This window comes from Gorilla gorilla, chromosome 7 (genome assembly GCF_029281585.2).
Source record: "Gorilla gorilla gorilla isolate KB3781 chromosome 7, NHGRI_mGorGor1-v2.1_pri, whole genome shotgun sequence".
NCBI classification, from domain to species: Eukaryota; Metazoa; Chordata; class Mammalia; order Primates; family Hominidae; genus Gorilla; species Gorilla gorilla.
This window is the reverse complement of record NC_073231.2, coordinates 12,561,044-12,581,021: the sequence shown is the minus strand read 5'-3', so window position 1 is coordinate 12,581,021 and position 19,978 is coordinate 12,561,044. Positions and strand designations below refer to the sequence as shown.

The following is a 19,978-nucleotide window of genomic DNA, read 5'->3' as shown; positions in this document are numbered from 1 at the left end:
AACGAGATAGATTTCACAAAATCACAGATTCTTAATGTCAGAAGACACCTTAGAGTTGTTTCTCCCAAACCGAAGGCGCCTGCAAGTCACCTGGGGATCCTGTTAAAATGCAGATTCCCTGGTTCGGTAGGTCTGGAGTGGGGGCTGCTTTGTCCAGAGACCACACCTTGGGTCCAACCTTCACAGCACACTGGAATCGCTTTAAGAGCTTAAAAAAATACTTAGGTCTGGGCTTCTCTATCCCCGTCCCCCCAGCCCCGGAGATTCTGTCATTTGGTCCGGGGGCAGCCTGGGCGTTTGGAGGTTCAAAAGCTCCCAGGTGATTGCAATATGCAACGGAGTTTGAGAACCAGCGCCTTGGACCCAGCTTCTTAAGCTACTGCGCGGACCGGCGACCCGCTGGGGGCGCGCGAGCCCCACCCCCAGAGATGCTGACTCAGCAAGTCGGGAGGGGTTGGGGTGGGACCTGGCAATTTGCATTTCCAGCCGGCGCCTAGGTGACGCTGACTCTGCTGGTCTACCGTCTTGGAGGTCACCTAATTTTTCAACGATGCCTCACAGCTGGGGAGGCGAAGAAGTGCATCGCTCAAGGTCTCCCCACACCCGACCTCCAGACCCTCAATCCTGGGCCAGCTACACCGCAGACCTTTCCAGCTGTCTCTCCTGCGCCCTGCGTTTCTTCCCCACGTCACTTGCCAGGGAGCCGCTAAACAGCAAGACCGCGCGCTCTGCGGCTCCAGAGTGCGGATTTCGGTCGCGTGCGGCTCTGACCGCGTCGCCCCATCCCTGGCGGGGCCACGCACGGACGCCATGGCTGGCGCCGCGGAGCGGGGCGATGCGCCCGGACTCTCCCGGGGCCCTGACTGTCCCTGAGTCCTCCCTGCGGGGGGCGTGCGCGGCCCGCCCTCCGCGGCGCCACGCGGCCCCTCCTCGGCCGGGGATTGGTGCGCCGGGCGGGGCGGTGCGGGATAAAGGCGCGGGGTCTGGCTGCGCGCGGTGTGCGGGCAGCTCCAACTCTGGGTTCGTAGTCTGCGCTGGGTGCGCAGGAAGGTCAGTGTGGGGGTCGCCCGACATTTCCCCCCCGCGGAGGTGGGAGCAGAGCCATATCTTGGAGTGGGGACTGGCCGCGGAGCGGGTTGCCCAGGGCTGGCCGAGGTCGCGGCGAGCTCTGCGCGGCGCTGGAGACTGCACTCCCGGGCGCGCGCAGGGTCCCCGGCCGTGGCCGCAGAGTCAGGAGGGGCGGCTCCGGAGCCCGGTGCGGGGAGGGCCTAGGCGCAGTCGGGGTTGGCAGGGCGCGACACCCGCTCCATTCCACTTTTGAAAGGACTTCCCACACCGAGAAGAGGGGCGGGCATGGCCGGCCCGGCGAAACCAGTTTTTACAGACTTTGGGAAGCCATCGCCGGCGGAGGGTGGGACCCCACAGCCTGTCCACCCGCCCAGGCTGAGACCTCGCGTCCTGGTCCTGGATGCCCCACGGGTTTCTCGTCCCGGGCAGCCGCGCACGGGAGGAGGAGACTCCCGGTCTGCAGTCAGACCTCCCTCTGAGACTCTCCCTAGCTCACGCTTAGAGCTTTGGGATTTTTCTCGATCCTTTCTAGCTTTCAGATCATCCCCACGTAAAGTCCAGACTTTACCAGCCCAGAGAGTTAAAAAAAAAAAAAAAAGAAAAGAAAAGAAAGCGAATGTGGATTGAGCCTTTACACGGACCGCGCAGTTTGCACAGTGCTTTTCATAGATTGACTGCTTTTATTAAACGCTCTCAACAGTCTATTAGGATGGCACGGTGATTGCCCCCTTTCTGAGGACGCGGAAACTTGAGATTTGGCGAGGCAAGAAGCCAGGCGCACACAGCTAGGCGGGCCGCGGGCCGCGACCCCCTGGCTGGTCCGTGCTTTCCCCCTGGGGAGGGGTGCAGGCTGCCAGGAAAGGTGCCCCCTGCGTGGCCCTGGTGGTGTTTCTTCCTCTTTGCCTCTTCTTAGGCATCTGATCTCATCTCTTCTCTTAAGTGGGAAGAGTCGGGGTGGTGGAAGTAGAGGGTATGGGACACGGTGGACCTACCTCACTTGGTAGTTAGTAACTGCCTGACCTTGGGCGGGTCAGTGGATTCTGAACAATGGGGAAAAGGTCCCAGCTTCGGGGTTGCTGTGAGGGTTAAAGAAGAGTTCAGGAAAGCAGATGCTTCGCCAACGCTCCGTAGTTACGAGGCGCCTGATTTTTCCTTGGATCATTACTATTAAGAGGATGCATTGGTGATGATGACGATGTAATGAGTCAGAGGTTTTAAAGCCCAGACTGCCTTGAAAATGCGTCTGGTAAACCTTCTTGCTCCTTAAAGCAGAATAAGATTGGAGTGGGGGAACCCAGTGAAAATGAAGGTGGGCATGGACATATAGGTATTAAGTTAGAAGTGGGGAGGGGGCAGGGGGCATTGGCGCCAGGAGGTTGTAAACTGGGCAGTTATCACCGAGTTCAGAGCAGGGAAGGCCCGATGTGAGGGGCTAGGCATGAAGGTACCAGCAGCGGAAATGCTCCTGCAGACCCCTGAGGCTGGAAGGAAGGAGCGGGCAGTGGGAGAGTAATAGGTTTAAGCACGTTTGCAAGTGGAGGCGGAGAGAGGACAAGGGCTGGGGGAGTTGGAGTTTGCTGGGTCTCTGGGGGCAATATTGATCTATGTTAGGCGAGTTTTCTCACTCTTCAGGTACATATATACATATATGCATGCAGGTCACTTCTTGGTGCTAAACACTGTAAAACTTTTTTTCTATTGTAGGTTTTAGTTGTGATTCCTATCACATAACATTAGATTTACCATCCTCAACAGTTCTAAGCATACTGTTCAGTAGCGTTAAGTATATTCACGCTGTTGTGCAGTCAATCTCCAGCACTTGTTCAGCAAACTGAAACTCTGCGCTCATTAAACACTAATTTCTCTGCCTCTATCCCAGCCCTTGGCAGCCAGTCACCTTCCTGCTTTATGTTTCTGTGATTTTTTGAGTGCTTTAAATAATGCACATCAGTGGAGGCATACAGTGTTTGTCCTTCGGTGACTGGTTTATTTCACTTAGCCTGATGACTTTGAGCTTCACTCATGTTGTAGCAATTGTCAGAACTCCCTTCTTTTTTAAGGCTGAAAAACTTCCATTGTATGTGTAGACCCTATTTTCTTTACCCGTTCATCTATTGGAGGCTGGATATCTTAGTTTCACGCTTAATTGTTAAAGACATTACTTAATACATCTTTTACTATCTCCATACGTAAGAGTAATTACAGCCAGAAATGTTGGGAGATCTCATGACAGCAAGAACATTGAGGAAAACTGATGTTGCGTATCTAGTTGCCTTCGGTATTATGGGTGGAAGTTTCCTTAATATCTAAAAAATTATCTATCTTTAGAGCAATCGTAGTTAAATTAAGTCCCCTCCCCACCCCCCACCGCCACACCCCAATAAACTGAAGTAACTTTTTTTCCCCTGAGAACAGGATCATTTGATTTCTTGAGATGTAAACCTGTGATGGTTTCCCCTTACTGTCTGCCTCTTAGACACAGCGTTGAGTGAGTACGAACATGCTTCACAACTTCCTGGGAGAGGCAAATATATCGTCTTCTGGCACCTAAACCCAGCAGGTCCACAACCAAACTCACTTGTCTTCTCACCTGACCTGCTTCTTCTCTAGAAAGCCCATTCTTGCAGCGGCCCAAATTAGAGACCTTCATATTCTTGACACCTTCACCACCCACCCATGTGGAAGCTATCACTCAAGCCAGCTGAGCCGTGAGTCTGTATCTGTATCACCCCCTCATTTCCAGATGCCGCTGCTGCGTGACTGCTGCTGCTGTTAATGCAGATAAGTGGATATGCAGGGGCATGGAAGAAGTCATGACCTTCCATGACCAACCCAGAGAGGCCCAGGTTGGGAAAGTGCTTCATTATTTGTGGAGGAGAGTATATTAGCCTTTTCCTCTTTATCCCTTGCAGTTAAAGTAAACAAGGTGCTTGGGAAAGAAAGTATGGGCTATCATTTGATGTTTAGGTAGGAGGGACTGAAAATCATCTTTGATGGCTTTCTCTATGTAAATTTAGTATCTAGCTTGGCAAAGAAAGTTTTACTTTAGAACAACTGCTCTCCAATTGTAATCTGGGGAACTGTGGAGGGTCCCTGAAACCTTTTGTAGGGTCCATGAGGTCAATACTATTTTTAAAAAGAATGCTAAGATGTTATTTACCTTTTTCATTCTTTCTCTCACAAGTGTGCAGTGAGTTTCCCAGAGATTACATGACTTGCAAAGAGCTTTGCCTCTCATGACTAATAGGATTTGTGCTTGTGTATTCTTCTGTTTCTCAGTCTTCTAAGGTGTTAGGGTTAGGATAAAAGTATCTGCATTTTCAGAGATGAACTCAGTTTGCACTTAGTATTTCTACTGTGCGCTCACTGGCTGTCTTCACGTAGACCTGTTATATCTGTGATCTCATTTTCTTTTAATAAGTTATTAATTTGAAATCCCAGAGTTTTCTGTGCCTATATAAAAACACAACAAAAAGTACACTCTGTAGTCTTGATTGGAAAGCCTTTCTAAAATTTCAAATGGTATGAAATTATTTTTGAATGTAATATTTTATTCTAAAATAAAAGGATATTTGTGTATTTTTGTATTTAAGGATAGATTATTGGCTTAACAGGGGGATATTAGAAAAGTTGATTTTTTCAGCTCGCAGCTGCACCACCTATGCCTAAAACGCTGAAAAAATGAAATGAATATATCAGAGTTTCTGAATCATGAAAGGGAGGAATTTACTCCAGAGAAATGGGCAAAACTAAGGCAAGGTGAAAGCTTTCCTCAGCTTTATAGCTGTTAGTAACTGGTCTTATGAATCTTACGCCAGAGAACCACTGTCAATGGTATTATGGTGCCAGTAGCGTTATGTTGAGACCAACCATTCAGAGTCCTCTAAAGAAAAATGAATTGAATCGTTTAAGTGTGGATATAATGAGCGTTTTAAAAGCCAGAAATTTTTGTCATAGCTTTTCAAACTGAAAGCGACAAAGTTGAAGCATAAAGCAGGGTAAATTATCAAGTTGCATTGGTCCCAGAAACACACGATAAAGCCTTGTTTAGATGAAAAAGCATTGAAAGAGCTCATAGCACTTCAACTTTCCAATGATACAGTAATCTGCCAAATTAAAGATTTAGCTGAAACGTGAAGACCCAGTTAGTAAATTGACTGTAGAAGTGTATTTCTGCCTTACAAATGGAAGAAAGACTAGAGGTGCCATTTTGCTTGTATTCTTCTGGTATCAGCACCAAACCAATCAATACCTTTTTAGATAATCTTTTTATTGTAATATGTAATACAATATACAATTGTTTATCTTTACAGTAGAGAGTATCTTTTTAGTGAATGCTTGGTAGCAAACATGAGTAGTACCAAGATATTCAAAGTGTTGAATAACTTTTTTGAATTTTGTGGTTCATTCTGGAACAAGTGCACTGAATTTGCGTTGATGGTGCCAGAGCAATGCTGGGTAAAACTCCTGGTGCCTTTGTGCAAATCAAGGCAGATGGTACCAAGCTGTTCTAGTCGTCACTGTATTCTTTACCGCCCTGTGCTTTCAATAAAAAATAAGAGAAAATTGCCAGCTTTACTTAAGAATGTCCCGATGAAACAGTAAAAATGACTGTCTGGATTAAATCTTGACTTATGAGTATGCATCTCTTTGGTATGCTGTATAGTGTAGGAAAGTGCCCATAAAGCATTCTGTGACATATTTCAAAGTGTGATGGTTGTCTTCAGGTAAAGCAGTGTGTGATTGAATTGTGAGCCGAACTGGCCACTTTTCTTAATAGAAAACCATTTTTGCTTGACAGACTGACAATGAGTATTCATACTTGGATAATTGCCAGACATATTCTAAAACATGAACGAAGTGAGCCTGTCACTTCAAGGAAACAACTAACAGTGTTTGTTGCCAATTAATTTGTATTTACCACCATGAGCTTGACAGCTTCCCCATACTTAGGAATTTTCTGATGAGACCAGTGGTGATATTACCTAGTAGGACTTTTTAATATTATATAGTGAAGTGTGTTAATATTTGGACAATGTGCATAACTTACTGAACCAATAATTATTTTATATTACAATGCAATAATAATGGAAATAAAGTGCACAATAAGTGGAATGTGCTTGAATCATCCCGAAACCACCCCCTTTCCTCCCAGTCCACAGAAAATTGTCTACCACAAAACTGGTCCCTGGTGCTAAAAAGGTTGGAGACCATTGATTTAAACCATTAAAGTAAGTTTTAATGTAGAAAAGTACAAAAAGTTCATTGATAAGGTTTCAGATTCCGCATCACAACTAACCTTTAAGAAGACTGACAACTAACCTTTAAGAAGTTTTGGAGTGGTAGCAAAGATAAACATCCAGAGTTATTTGAAAAAATGAATAAAATAACATTTCCTGTTTTCACTGCTGTTTGGATTTTTTTCCAATTAGAGCAACAAGTTACAGAAGCAGATATGAAAATCCAGTTTTTTTATTTTATCAAAGAGAAGTATAAAGTTTAAAATAATGGCACTCCTTCCACTGAATATTTTTTGTATTGGAAAACTGTTTGTTTGTTTGTTTGTTTGTTTTTGAGATGTAGTCTTGCTCTGTCTCCCAGGCTGGAGTGGAGTGCAGTGGCACCATCTCGGCTCACTGCAACCTCCACATCTCCGGTTCAAGCAATTCTTCTGCCTCAGCCTCCCGAAAATATAGTTATTTTAATAATGATGTTTATGTTAACATGTTTATTGGTTTTAAATGAATTAATAAAGATGTTAAACATTTATTTGTTTTCTAACACTAAATATTAATAGATATAACCAACATTAACAGTAGCTTTTTGGAGTTCTCCATTTTTAAGAGTATAAAGGAGTTTTAAGACCAAAAAGTTAGAGAACTTCTGCCTGAAGAGTATTAAGTTTAACTTGGCAGGAGTAAGAAGAAAAGCTACATGCTGTAGATGGTTGGAGGGTTTTTAAATTTTGTTTTTGTTTTTAATACCTATGTGTTGTTAAAGCGATTCTGTAATAGAGGCAGTATTGCTGCGCGGTGGTTAAGAACTAGGTTTTCTAGGGGAGTGGTGCTTGCGGTAGTGCTATGAAGCACTCACCAGCTTGTGGCATATAAACAGCAAAAAATGTTAGGTACTTATAATAGTGGAATAAGAAGAACCAACTCCATTGCGAACTGTCTGTGTTGTTGAACTAAAACTTCACATTCAATTAACAATTTGTTGGGTGCCTCCTTCATGCTTTCCCTCTGTGGAGAAAGAGATGAATACATTTGTACCTGTTTTATATCTTTAGGGTTTCCTTTCCCCCGCAGCTCCAGTCTTTTTAAATTTTTAAATTAAAAAAACAAAAAACCCTTTTTAACTGTGACCATTCATTATTTTGCTTTCGGGAATTGGAATTGTCTTTCAGTCTCGAATGTTCTGGGAAATGTTGTCTCTGGGCTTCCTCAATATCCCTTTGCACTTGCTGAAATAAGTGACTGTAAGAATCCAAGTTCTTGGCCGGGCGCGGTGGCTCACACCTGTAATTCCAGCACTTTGGGAGGCCTAGGCGGGCGGATCACGAGGTCAGTAGACTGAGACCTCCTGGCTAACACGGTGAAACCCCGTCTCTACTAAAAATACAAAAAAAATTAGCCGGGCGTGGTGGTGGGCGCCTGTAGTCCCAGCTACTCGGGAGGCTGAGGCAGGAGAATGGCGTGAACCAGGGAGGCGGAGCTTGCAGTGAGCCGAGATCGCGCTACTGCACTCCAACCTGGGCGACAGAGCGAGACTCCGTCTCAAAAAAAAAAAAGAAAAAGAATCCAAGTTCTTACCTGGTTTCAGGTGCCAGCAGTGGCTACACTTAGTGTTCCTGTAAGGGTTGCTTGAGGAAAAGCTCAGGCCTTTCCCGTAATGTTCCCTGGACACCTGCCTCATCACTTTGGGCATGTGCGGTAAAAGCAGAGATGTGCCACGGTGAGAAGGTTCTCTTCTGCTCGCTTATTTGAGAACATTAGCTGGGGTGAAGGGCCTCAGGTGTCTTATAGATGCTGGGCACCTGGTGGGTCCAGTCACTGACCCCACAGAAGCCACCAGGCAGGTTCCACCTGTCTTGTTTTGGAGTAGTAAAGAGCAAAACCCTCATGACCCAGAAAGGTATAAAAAGCTGTATGTTTTGAAAAGACATTATTTTCCTTTTGTTTCCTGTAATTTGGGTTTTGGTATGATTAGGGATTGCAAGAAAGCTTCTGCTACTTCTGGCATTTAACTTGGAATCACTGAGGCACTGAGGCACTGAGTACCTTCCTGTAAGTTCAAATCTTACAGGAAATGTCTCTAACTGTGGTTTGTTTACTGTTTTTCCCTTTATAATGCAGAATAGAAGATGCTTGAGGGGATGGGACACCTGAATTGGCTTTGAAGCTCACCTGCCTTTTTTGTCGGAAGAGATCTTCCTGTTCCAGGGGGCGAGTGAGTAGAGGCCACAGGTCAGTGTGAGTGTGTGGTAGGCCTGCCTGTAGGGAGGGTGGGGGGTTTGCTGTTAGAACCAGCAAAGCAAGCTGGGCAGCTCTGGTTTACTCTCAAGACATGCCTGCCTGGGTGTTGGGGACAGGTTGAAGAACATGGCAGTCTCAAGCCATATGTGACTGGACCGTGTTGACCTCTAAGGCCAGGGCTGATTTCATGGTCAGCTGGTACTATTGAAGCTGATGAGGAGGAGGAGCTAGACTAAATTAAATTATGTGATCTTTGAAACAATAAGAAAATGGCTTTTCTACGTGACCCTTTCTACAGAGATGATGGAAAAACAAAAATCCTTCACAGCTTACTAAATATTGCTGCGGGACTTTTTATCCTTTTATCTTAACCCTCTGCTTTTCTAGGCCGGTTCATCATAACGTGAGTGTTAACACAAGATTTATAGGGCACTTTGTATGTAATCTGGGACCCATTTGTATCCTCAGACATTGTGTGGACAAGTTGATAACAGTTGTAGTCAAGACTTAAAGCCTTTGCTAGGATCCACCAACTTTGTCTCTGTGATGTGCGCGTTCTCTGTGCAGTTACCGCCTCTGTTGCATTAGATCCCAGCTGGTGTCAGCGTTGTGTGGTGTCAGTTCTGAATCTCAGTTCGGCCTTTGTTTGGCTGGACTTTGTGTGAGCAACACTTTATCCCTTTATCACAGGGCCTGGCTCACAGGAGGCCCTTGACTGGCTTCCTATCGGCGAACTCAGCAGTCTCTTTAGTTTGATTCCTGAATCTAAAAGCATAGCTTTAAAAAAATAAAATAAAGCAAAAGCATAGCTTTGCTCATTCGCTGACAATCTTAGCGTTCATTTTAGCTGAAGAGTTTGTTTTGAAGAGCTGGTGAGATAAAAGTTCACATTGTTAACTCTGCTCCTTTTTTCTCACAAGGTATTTGAAAAGAAAATGCTGTGCATTAGGATGCTGAGGCGAGTGGGGCAGAGCCCAGCCTTTGGCTGTTGGACGCCTGTCCTGCCGGTCCGCTTTCTGGGCATCTCCCCTCGGCAAATTCCATCAGATGCTAACTTCCACTCTGCGTCTTTCTCTGACACAGACCATCCACGAGTCTTAATTACAGGTTAGTTTTTCTTTTCTTTTTTCTATTTCCACGGCTTGATTCTTTCCTGTGCTATGTGTCTGTGCCTTTGCTTTTGGAATGTGTAATATGCTATCTGAACCATACTGCCTGTCTCTGTAGCCGATAATGCAGCAAAAACAGGCTTGGCCAGATGACAGAATCTGGATCTATTCTCTATACTATGAAAAGGATTTCAGAATGAGGTATTTTATAATACAAAAGTTTTAAATTAGAGCAGCTGATCTTATTGATCAGACACTGTCTTTTTCACTATTGGCTTTTTATGTTTGTTTTTTAGAATTTTGCAAATCCAAATCCTTATTTCATCACTGTTGCCAGCACTTGGTTTTCCCTGCCATAATTTTTGTTGTTGTTCGAAGGAATCTAGGAAACTGGGGGCCAAATAGCTGCTCTGGAACTTGGTTTCCTTCCATATTAGGATCAGTCTGGGGAGTGAAGGCTGGTGGACAGGAGGGTGCTGGGGCTAGAACATTGATTCTGGTATTAGGCACGCTGTTCCTTGACCAGACTCCTGAACCTAAACTCAGAGTCATTAATCCCAAACTGTTATTGCACATTTGCATGTTGGACGTAGAGAAGGTAAGTTAGCGTCTGGTCAAGGGACTTGTTGCTGCAGTGTTCATTGTTGTCCTTGAGCTCATCATGGCCCTTGAGCTCATTGTTGCCATTGAGGTCATCATTGCCAGTGACTCGCTCCCTGAACCTCCTCACCTCAAATATGTTCAGCCCCTGATTTTGTATCCTTCTCACTCCAGACTTTACTCTGTCACTTCCAGCCAGCGCAAACCTACCTCCAGTGTGATGGACATGTTTTACTTCTTTCTCGTTCTTGCCAGGCTTTCTTGCCTTGGTTTTACAGCATTATCCTTCTCATTTTCGTGTGTGTATGTGTTTGTGTGTGTGTGTGTGTACTCTCTGACTGCCTTGTCCACTTCTGATGCTGAAATAAGTTTCAAGCTTAGTAGATGTCCCTCTCTGCCTTTCTTCGGATTCACCCATCGTGTTGTCCGAGTGTTTGTTTTATTCCCTCTCACCTCCCCTAATGATGCATCTTTCAGGGTGTCCTGGTTTTATTCCCAAGTTAACAAATGCTTACAGGAAGTCCCACTTTTATATCTTCCTGCCTCATCAGTTTCTCTCAAATGAAATGGACTGTTGTCCTTACCCAAATGTGCTCCTAGCCCCCTGGCCTCCCGTTTCTATCAATGGCATGTTTAATCCTTCAAACTAGAAGCTGCACTATTCATTTTAACTTTCTCAGTGGCGCCTTGTTGATTCAGTTGTCTGCCCCTTCTTCAAATGACTTCTTGGTTTCTCCCTGCCTCTTTGCCCTTTCATATCCCAGTCCACTTCTAATGGAGGATGGGATTCTGCCTCATCTCACCAGAGGTGGATATGAATCTGTTCATACTGGTTTTGAATGATTTTGTCACCCATAGCAGATAAGCTTCAAAGTTCATCAAAATAATGAAGGCCAAGATTGAGTTCCTGCCCCAAGAAATTCCAGACCTGTGTCTGGCTTTCATGAGATTTTTCTCGTCTTATGCCCTTGCTTCTCCTCTTTCTCGGAACCACTCCATGCTGGTGAGTGTTGTCTCTGAAACGCATGTTACCTGTGTTGGTCTCTGTCCTAGCCTGGGGGAGATCATTGCATTTCTAAGTGCTGCACCATGTTCCTGGGAAGATTGGAAGTAAGCAGCAGTTATATCAGCTCAACCTAGGACTTACGTAGTTAGCTAAGACTGAAAACTAGTCTCACTCAGTTATTACATTCTGGGAATAATTGAACTGTTTAGATTTGCATTAAAGCTTCACTTTTTTTTCTTCTTCATCTAGGGGGTCTTGGCCAGCTGGGAGTGGGGCTTGCTAATCTTTTGAGGTAAGAGCCCTAAAAACTTGAAATTTAAAATCTGTGTTCTTAAGTATATGGAGCTCATTGGGATGCCTTTTAAACTTCTTTTCTCTCTCTTCTTGCTCCTTACCATTGTTAAGATATATCTAAATAACTGCTATATATAGCTATAGATATAGATATATAGAGATATAGATACAGATATAGATATAGATTTTTTTTTTTTGAGGTGGAGCCTCAGTCTGTCACCCAGGCTGTAGTGCAGTGGTGCAATCCCGGATCACTATAACCTCCACCTCCTGGGTTCAAGTGATTCTCCTGCCTCAGCCTCCCGAGTAGCTGGGACTACAGGCACATACCACCACGCCTGGCTAATTTTTTTTATTTTTGGTAGAGATGGGCTCTCGCTATGTTGCCCAGGCTGGTCTTCTAACTCCTGGCCTCAAGTGATCCGCCCACCTCGCCTTTCCAAAGTGCTGGGATTACAGATGTGAGCTACTGTGCCCAGCCTGAAATACATTTTATTTTGCCTCTGAATATCCCAGACTTGTCGTAGGCCCTTGACTTAACATCTCCAGACTGGTCCTTTGCTCTCTCTCTGTTTCCTAACTTAGGCAAAGTGAGACACCCATCTCCCAGTGAATCACTTTGACTTTTAGTTGTTTGAGAACCAAGGGAAGTACAGGTGCAAACTGGAAGGGAAGAGTGTGGGATTTGGAGAGAATGGGGTAAGAGAATAAGAAGAGGGGAGAGAAGATAAGAAGAATGGTGAGGAAGAGGTAAAAACTCTAGGGGGTAATGGGAAGAAACCGGTGACAAGCATAGGGTTAACAGTCAGGTGAGAGGAGAAACAGAAGAGAGAGTCGTGGGCAGGGAAATAGAGGCCTGAGTGTGAGAGAGATAGGAATTGAAGGTGTGGGAATTGAGGATGAAGAGGAAGTGGAGATTTGGAGGCTGGCAGAAAATTACAGTTCTTGTTTTAAAAGACTTCTCACAGGACTCATTGCATCCTAGATGTTGCCAACTTGTGTGGGTTGATTTTCCCTTTAGGAAACGATTTGGAAAGGACAATGTGATTTTGTCTGACATAAGGAAACCCCCTGATCATGTCTTTCACAGTGGTAAGAGATCAATAGGTCTTGCTTTTATTTTTATCTCTAATTTTCAAAGCACAAAGAGGTGGCTCGTGAAATTGGTGCGTGCAGCAGCTCATAGCTGAGTTTATGACTCAAAGAGAAGTTATTGAGGCACTGGTATTTCACTTAAAAATACGTATTTTACCCAAAGGATTATAAATCATGCTGCTATAAAGACACATGCACACGTATGTTTATTGCGGCACTATTCACAATAGCAAAGACTTGGAACCAACCCAAATGTCCAACAATGATAGACTGGATTAAGAAAATTTGGCACATATACACCATGGAATACGATGCAGCCATAAAAAATGGTGAGTTCATGTCCTTTGTAGGGACATGGATGAAGCTGGAAACCATCATTCTGAGCAAACTATCGCAAGGATGAAAAACCAAACACCGCATGTTCTCACTCATAGGTGGGAATTGAACAGTGAGAACACATGGACACAGGAAGGGGAACATCACACACCTGGGCCTGTTGTGGGGTGGGGGAGGGGGGAGGGATAGCATTAGGAGACATACCTAATGTTAAATGACGAGTTAATGGGTGCAGCACACCAGCATGGCACGTGTATACATATGTAACAAACCTGCACGTTTTACACACGTACCCTAAAACTTAAAGTATCATAAAAAATATGTATTTTTAGTGCTGCTGCTTGTTCAAGTGATAAAAGAACAGAAGAATTCTTTTGACCTTGAAGTTTTTGGAATAATATATTTTGATGTTATTTGAAATGAAAACTTTGTTTCCTGTCTTTTTGTGTTTTAAGTTAACTTATTGACTTGGAGAGAATACAAACAAAAATCAAGAATACAAACAAAAACACACATACACACACACACACACATATACACACACATACACATACACACACATACACGCACATACACACACGCGCATACACATACATGCACACACACACGCACATACACACACACACACACACGCACATACACACACACACCTCAAGCTCTTCTAGTCAGGTTTTTTACTGCTTCAAAAATGTTTTTATGTCTAGGCATGGTGGCTCACACCTATAATCCCAGCAATTTGGGAGGCTGAGGTGGGAGGATCACTTGAGTCTGGGAGTTCAAGACTAGCCTGGGCAATATAGTGAGACCCTGTCTCCACAAGAAATAAAAAATGAGCTGGGCATGGTGGCACGTGCCTGTGGTCCTAGCTACTTGGGAGGACCACTTGAGCCCACTAGGTGGAGGCTGCAGTGAGCCATGATTGCATCACTGCACTCCAGCCTGAGGGACAGAGCAAGACTCTGTCCCCGCTGCCCCAAAAATAAGGTTTTGTAATGCCCCCTAGTCCTTCCTGGTTCAGCATCAGCCTTTTGCTGCTCACCATGGGGACGAGTGACAGTTTGCTGTAAGTGGGGAAAATTGGCACAGAGCAAGATCAACTTTACCTCTGTGTAATTAAGTATGATAAACTCATGATTTGTGGGTTTTCTATACCAAGGTGGTGGTGGTGGTGAATAAGTCCGTTTCTCTATTCCTTTTCAAATGTGCACCTTGGAAGCAGAGTGAAGCCACTCTGTGCATACAGGGCTGGGAGGAACAGCACCCACTCTGGAGCCCGATGCCTAGCTGCAGCCCCATTTCCTCCACTTGTTCTCTGATCCTGGCAAGTTGCTTAACCTCTCGGTGCCTGTTTCCTCATCAGTAAAATGTGTTTACCTCCAAGGCTGTGTGGGAAAGAAATGGACATAAAGTCCTTAGGACAGGGTCTGGCCCAGGCAGGTCCTGTAGGAGCATTTGCTGTCATTACCTGGTGGGGGGTGGTTGTGACTTGTGATTCTTCCATAAGAAAAATGCTGCCTAGTGCCCAGCTGGCTTAGTTATCGCTTGGCTACCAGTGAAATTCACAAGTCAACGGGGGAAAGGGGAAAGGTCCGTTTAGTTCACAGCCCTTTTCACGTTCGTGGTTTCAATTTATGTTCCTTGCAGGTCCGTTCATTTATTCTGATATCTTGGATTACAAGAATCTTCGGGAGATCGTGGTAAACAACCGCATCACCTGGCTGTTTCATTACAGCGCTTTGCTCAGCGCCACTGGAGAAGCAAACGTTTCCCTGGCGAGAGCAGTGAATATAACTGGTAAGCATCTGGCTCTGGCTGGATGTGATTTATTTGCCAGTTTTTCTAGTTCTTTAAGAAGAGATGTTTTCAGATTCTGATAGTGTCTGTTCATTTCAGGCCTGCATAACATCCTGGATGTCGCTGTGGAACACAATCTGCAATTGTTTGTGCCTAGCACGATTGGGGCTTTTGGACCCACCTCTCCCCGGAACCCAACCCCCGATCTCTGTATTCAGAGACCCAGGACCATCTACGGGGTGTCCAAGGTCCACGCGGAGCTCATGGGAGAAGTAAGCATCACTCAGCTAGATTGCTGAATGTGCCCTGGCTGGCACGATTTGCTGTTTGCTTTCTCATTCTCTTTGCCTCCAAGGCCTGGTGATTCATCCCTGGAGGAACTTTACCTCTTCTTGGATCCCAGCCCCAGAGTCGCTTACTTAACTCACTGGGTTTGCCATGTAGCAGGTGTCTCCAGCTCCTGAAACCTCCTCAGCCATATGGGAACACTCAGCACTTCCTGGGTGCCCCGTGCACATCCGCCATCTCTTCATTTGCTGCTTGTCTTGTACTCCACCATTCTTTCTGGCTCCTAGTATTGGTAGCCATTGGTAGTAACTCTAAAACCTCAAACATCTTGGGTTTGTTTTGTTTGTTTGTTTTATGAGACAGAATCTTGCTCTGTCACCCAGGCTGGAGTGTGGTGGCGTGATCTCAGCTCATAGCAGCCTCCGCCTCCTGGGTTCAAGGGATTCTCATGCCTCAGCCTCCGAAGTAGCTGGGATTATAGGCACGTGCCACCACGCCCAGCTAAATTTTATATTTTTAGTAGAGGCAGTGTTTTGCCTTGTTGGCCAGGCTGGTCTCAAACTTCTGACCTCAAGTGATCCACCCACTTCAGCATCCCAAAGTGCTGGGATTATAGGTGTGAACTACTGCAAAATACTCTTTGTCTTTATAACTCTAGTAGATTTGAGTTGCTGCCTGCTCCTCCAGTTCTGTCATAGCCATGGCCCTCTCATCCACTCTTCTCTCCTCTGCTTTTCCCCGTGCTGCTTGTGGGAATGCACTCAGGCTGAATCGTTCAGAATGATGATCAGTGGCGCCTTTCCAAAGAGAGGCTGGAAATGCCTACTGTAGACTAATGTGTCATTTACAGCATTGATGTACCACCTAAAAGTTGATTTTTTTTAAAAGATAAAAACTTAGGAGTCTTTATTTTCTTTAGGAGTATTTAAATATAACTGATGGAATGAGATTTCAGAAAAAGGCAGGGTTTTTGTTTTGTTTTTTTTTTGTTTGTTTGTTTTTTGCATCTATCTGATTTAAAATATCTGTGTTTGAATACGTTTTCTCTTTTTCATAGTATTATCATTACCGGTATGGGTTAGATTTCCGATGCCTGAGATATCCTGGAATCATTTCAGCTGACTCCCAGCCTGGAGGAGGAACAACTGGTTAAGTGTTTTCTATTTCTTATGTCTCTTATATGTTAGATAGGCTTTCTAGCCAGGTGCGGAGGCTCATGCCTGTAATTCCAGCACTTTGGGAGGCTGAGGCAGGAGGATCACTCCAGCCAGAGACCAGCCTGGACAACACAGTGGGACCTTGTCTCTATGAAAAATAAACAAAAATTACCCAGGCATGATGGCGCACACCTGTAGTCCCAGCTACTGGGGAGGCTGAGGCAGGAGGGTCTCTTGAGCCCAGAAGGCCAGGGTTGCAGTGAGCTGAGATCGTGCCACTGCACTCCAGCCTGGGTGACAGAGTGAGACCCTGTCTCAAAAATAAAAAAACAACAACAAAAAAACAGCCACCAAAAAAAAAAAAGAAAATAGACTGACTTATTGCTAGGTGGAGTTGTCTTTGTAGTAAATGAATTTGCTATCTTTTTAGCTGTATGCTGACCAGAGTTTTTCTGTAATATCTCCCAATGTGCATTTTAAAAGCGCAGTCAACCCAATTGGCTTACACTCACTAAGGGTAGCACATGCCAGCGTTGTCAGTTCAGCTCGGGATTGGCCACCCACAGTGCCAGAATGAAACGTAATATTCAACAACAAATCTGTGACTCACAGTATAGGAAGACCCCCAGCAAGCAGCAGCCTCTCGTTTCTTAACGCGCAGAGAGAACCCTATTAAAATAGACTCTAGGCATTGTGTATGTGAAAGGAACATAAGTATGATTATTATTTTGGACTCAAACACTCATTCTGTTTCATAAGTCCCACATCAGGTATCCTTCCCACATCTGTGGTCCTGAGAATGAATATGGAAGGTACTTGACCACATCAGAGGGATTTGGAAGCAGGCCTTAAAAAACTGCTTTTTAATATGGTGCTTCTCCAGGTGTGATCTGGGGAGCTCCGGTCATCCTCCAGACACTTTCAAGGGGTCTTGGGGTTCAAAAATCTTATCAATATGGAGACGTTACTGGCCTTTTTCACTCTACTTTCGCAAATGCATTGTAGAGTTTTCCGGAGGTGGTGTGGCGTGTGAGATAAGAACGGACTGGATACAGAAGCAGATGGGGCTTCAGTGGACCCCTATCAAGCCAGACCCTAAAGAGATGTTTAGAATGTACAACAGACCATCCTTCTCAGTAAATTTTGTTTGTTTAGAAAATATACTCTTTTTCCTATAAAATGTTATACATATTAATATGTGATAGGCTTATTGTCGTTTAAAAAGGTAATATTCTAAACAATTCTCAGTTAACTCTGTTTCAGTAAATATTGGTATAACCCACATTAGTCAGATCTCTTTGGGAGTTCTCAATTCTTTTTTTTTTTTTTTTTTTTTGAGATGGAGTCTTGCTCTGTCACCCAGGCTGGAGTGCAGTGGCGTGATCTCAGCTTACTGCAGTCTCCATCTCTCCTGGGTTTGAGCGATTCTCATGCTTCAGCCTCCCAAGTAGCTGGGATTACAGATGTGTGCCATCACACCTGGCTAATTTTTGTATTTTTAGTAGAGCTGGGGTTTCACTGTGTTGGGCAGGCTGGTCTTGAACTCCTGATCTCAGGTGATCTGCCTGCCTCGGCCTCCCAAAGTGCTAGGACTACAGGCCGGAGTTACTGAGCTTGACTGGAGTTCTTAATTTTTAAGAATCTGTTATAAAAAGACTGAGACTAGAACATTTGAGAACTGCTGCCTTGATCCAAGAGGCTCATTCATTGTTTTGTTATAACCTACATACGGGATTCCCTTTCAGACTATGCAGTCCAGATTTTCCATGATGCCACAAAGCATGGCAAATTCGAGTGCAACCTGGAAGCCCGCACGAGGCTGCCCATGATGTACATTGACGACTGCCTCAGAGCCACCCTGGAGGTCATGGAGGCCCCAGCTGAGTCCCTTTCCATGAGGACCTACAATGTCAGCGCCATGAGCTTCACACCCGAGGAGCTGGCCCAGGAGGTCCTCAAGCACGTGCCAGAATTCCAGATCACATACAACGTGGATGCCGTTCGGCAGGCCATAGGTTCGTACCCGGAGGCAAAGGCCTTTACTGTGAGTCCCTGGAGAACGTAAACCTTGGAAGGTTGAAGAGAGCATAGATCCTTCCCAAGGGTCCAGACGCCTTTTGGAGAAGGAGCCTAGCCCAAGAAATTGTTGAGCCCAAGCCAGCAGATGCTTTGATTTTGGGGAATGATATCTAAAGTGGGTGAAATCATTCCATTCCAAATAAACAGCTTGTTAGCCTTTCATCATTTTTACAGTTTAAACATAAAGCAAGGAAAAATAGAAGCAACAGAGGTAGTATGAAAACAGCCCCAGGTTTTCAAATACTGTAACTTTGCCAATTTGTGGATGGAAGCACCTCTTTGAGTATAAAACTTCCTATGAAGTTGTGTGAGATTTTGATAATGTGTGAAAATTCACAGTGCCTGACGAAAGATGGGTTAATAGTCTTCGGCCCTAAGAGGGTGACTGTGCATAATGGCGGTTCTGCTTTACTCGAAGGAATTTCCTGTTTTGTACCTTGTACGGTAGACCTTTATATAAAATGGTCAAGACCTTTTTGCAAATCCACAACCTGAATAACTTAAGCTACTCTTGCGTATCTTTTCCTAGCGGATGGTTGGCCGATGAACTTTGATGACAGCAATGCTCGGAAGGACTGGGGGTGGAAACACGACTTTGATCTTCCGGAGTTGGTGACTGCCATGTTGAACTTCCATGGTTCTGAAACCAGAGTTGCCCAAGCCAACTGAAAGAATCTGGAAGAGGAGCTCCTGTGTCCTGGTCCACTGTCAAGGGAGAACTGTCACAACTCCAAGGTTATAGACTCCAAGGAGCCTACATTATTTGGAACTGACTCATTGGACTAAATTTTGGCAGCTCGTATTGAACTGCTAGACAAAGAATGGAGTTAACATTTAAGCATTTTCAGAATGTTGTAGGTATGGTGGTGGGACTTTTTGGTTTTTGCTGTTTGCCTGAACTTGTCTAAACACATTCCACAGAATAAGGCTTAAGTCATCATTAGTTTCCATTTCCTTAATTAGGATGAAGTGACTATTTCTGGGAAGGTGGGAGTATGTGACATTTGTATTTAATTAAATTCATTTTGAATATTCCTCTTAAGTCTCGATTATTCTCTTGACTAGAGACCAAAGATTACATTTTAAGGACTTTCAAAGAGGTACTCCTCATTTATAAGTATTCTTTACTATCCAGCAAAAGTAAAACATGTTTGGTGTATTCATCCCATGTCCATCACATTCAAGATATTTTGACACTGCTTCAAAAATTATAATTTCTGGTTTTTCTGTAAGATGCTAGATCTGTGGGAAATTAAGAATTTAAAGATGATGTAACCAGTGAAGGGTAGCCCCGCTCGTATTTTGATTGCCCTCCTGTTAGTGAGCTAAATGTAATTCCCAGGAACATAATTCCCTGACCTGGCAACATCAGCATCTAGGGAGATTGTCTAATACACAGGTTTCTGGGCTACACCCCTTTAGAGTCACTCATTAAGTGCCAGGTGCCACTGGTTGTTTGAATCCAGCTGAGGCCCACTAGTCACACCAGTTTAGACCAATGCAGTTTTCTAAAGAGCACTTTCTTGTTGCATCTTTTTGTTTTTTTAGATATTCCTGGGTTGAGCTTTCAGAAGGTCTACTCTAAACCCTCTGATGCAATTACCATATAGATATATACAGGTTAACTTTTTCAGTTGAAGTTAGGCCAAATCACCAATTTCTGATTGTATTTTATGG

General features: G+C 44.6%; 1 protein-coding gene across 7 annotated transcripts; it reads left to right on the top strand.

Annotated features, from left to right (window-relative positions):
- Positions 1-494: 494 nt before the first annotated feature.
- Positions 495-19,335, top strand: LOC101145339 (L-threonine 3-dehydrogenase, mitochondrial). 7 transcript variants are annotated; one of them, XM_055349068.2, is made up of 12 exons: positions 495-1,050; positions 3,545-3,776; positions 7,475-7,631; positions 8,424-8,534; positions 9,464-9,650; positions 11,508-11,550; positions 12,574-12,644; positions 14,628-14,777; positions 14,877-15,049; positions 16,123-16,213; positions 17,968-18,237; positions 18,831-19,335. In XM_055349068.2, the coding sequence occupies exons 5-12, from the start codon at positions 9,479-9,481 to the stop codon at positions 18,968-18,970; spliced, it is 1,110 nt and encodes a 369-aa protein (XP_055205043.2). In that variant the 5' UTR covers positions 495-1,050; positions 3,545-3,776; positions 7,475-7,631; positions 8,424-8,534; positions 9,464-9,478; the 3' UTR covers positions 18,971-19,335. The 7 variants fall into 7 exon arrangements, with proteins under 7 accessions (XP_055205043.2, XP_018887551.3, XP_055205042.2 ...); XM_019032006.4 differs by lacking the exon at positions 7,475-7,631; XM_055349067.2 differs by lacking the exon at positions 7,475-7,631 and having other exon boundaries at positions 3,545-3,914.
- The last annotated feature ends 643 nt before the right edge of the window (positions 19,336-19,978 follow it).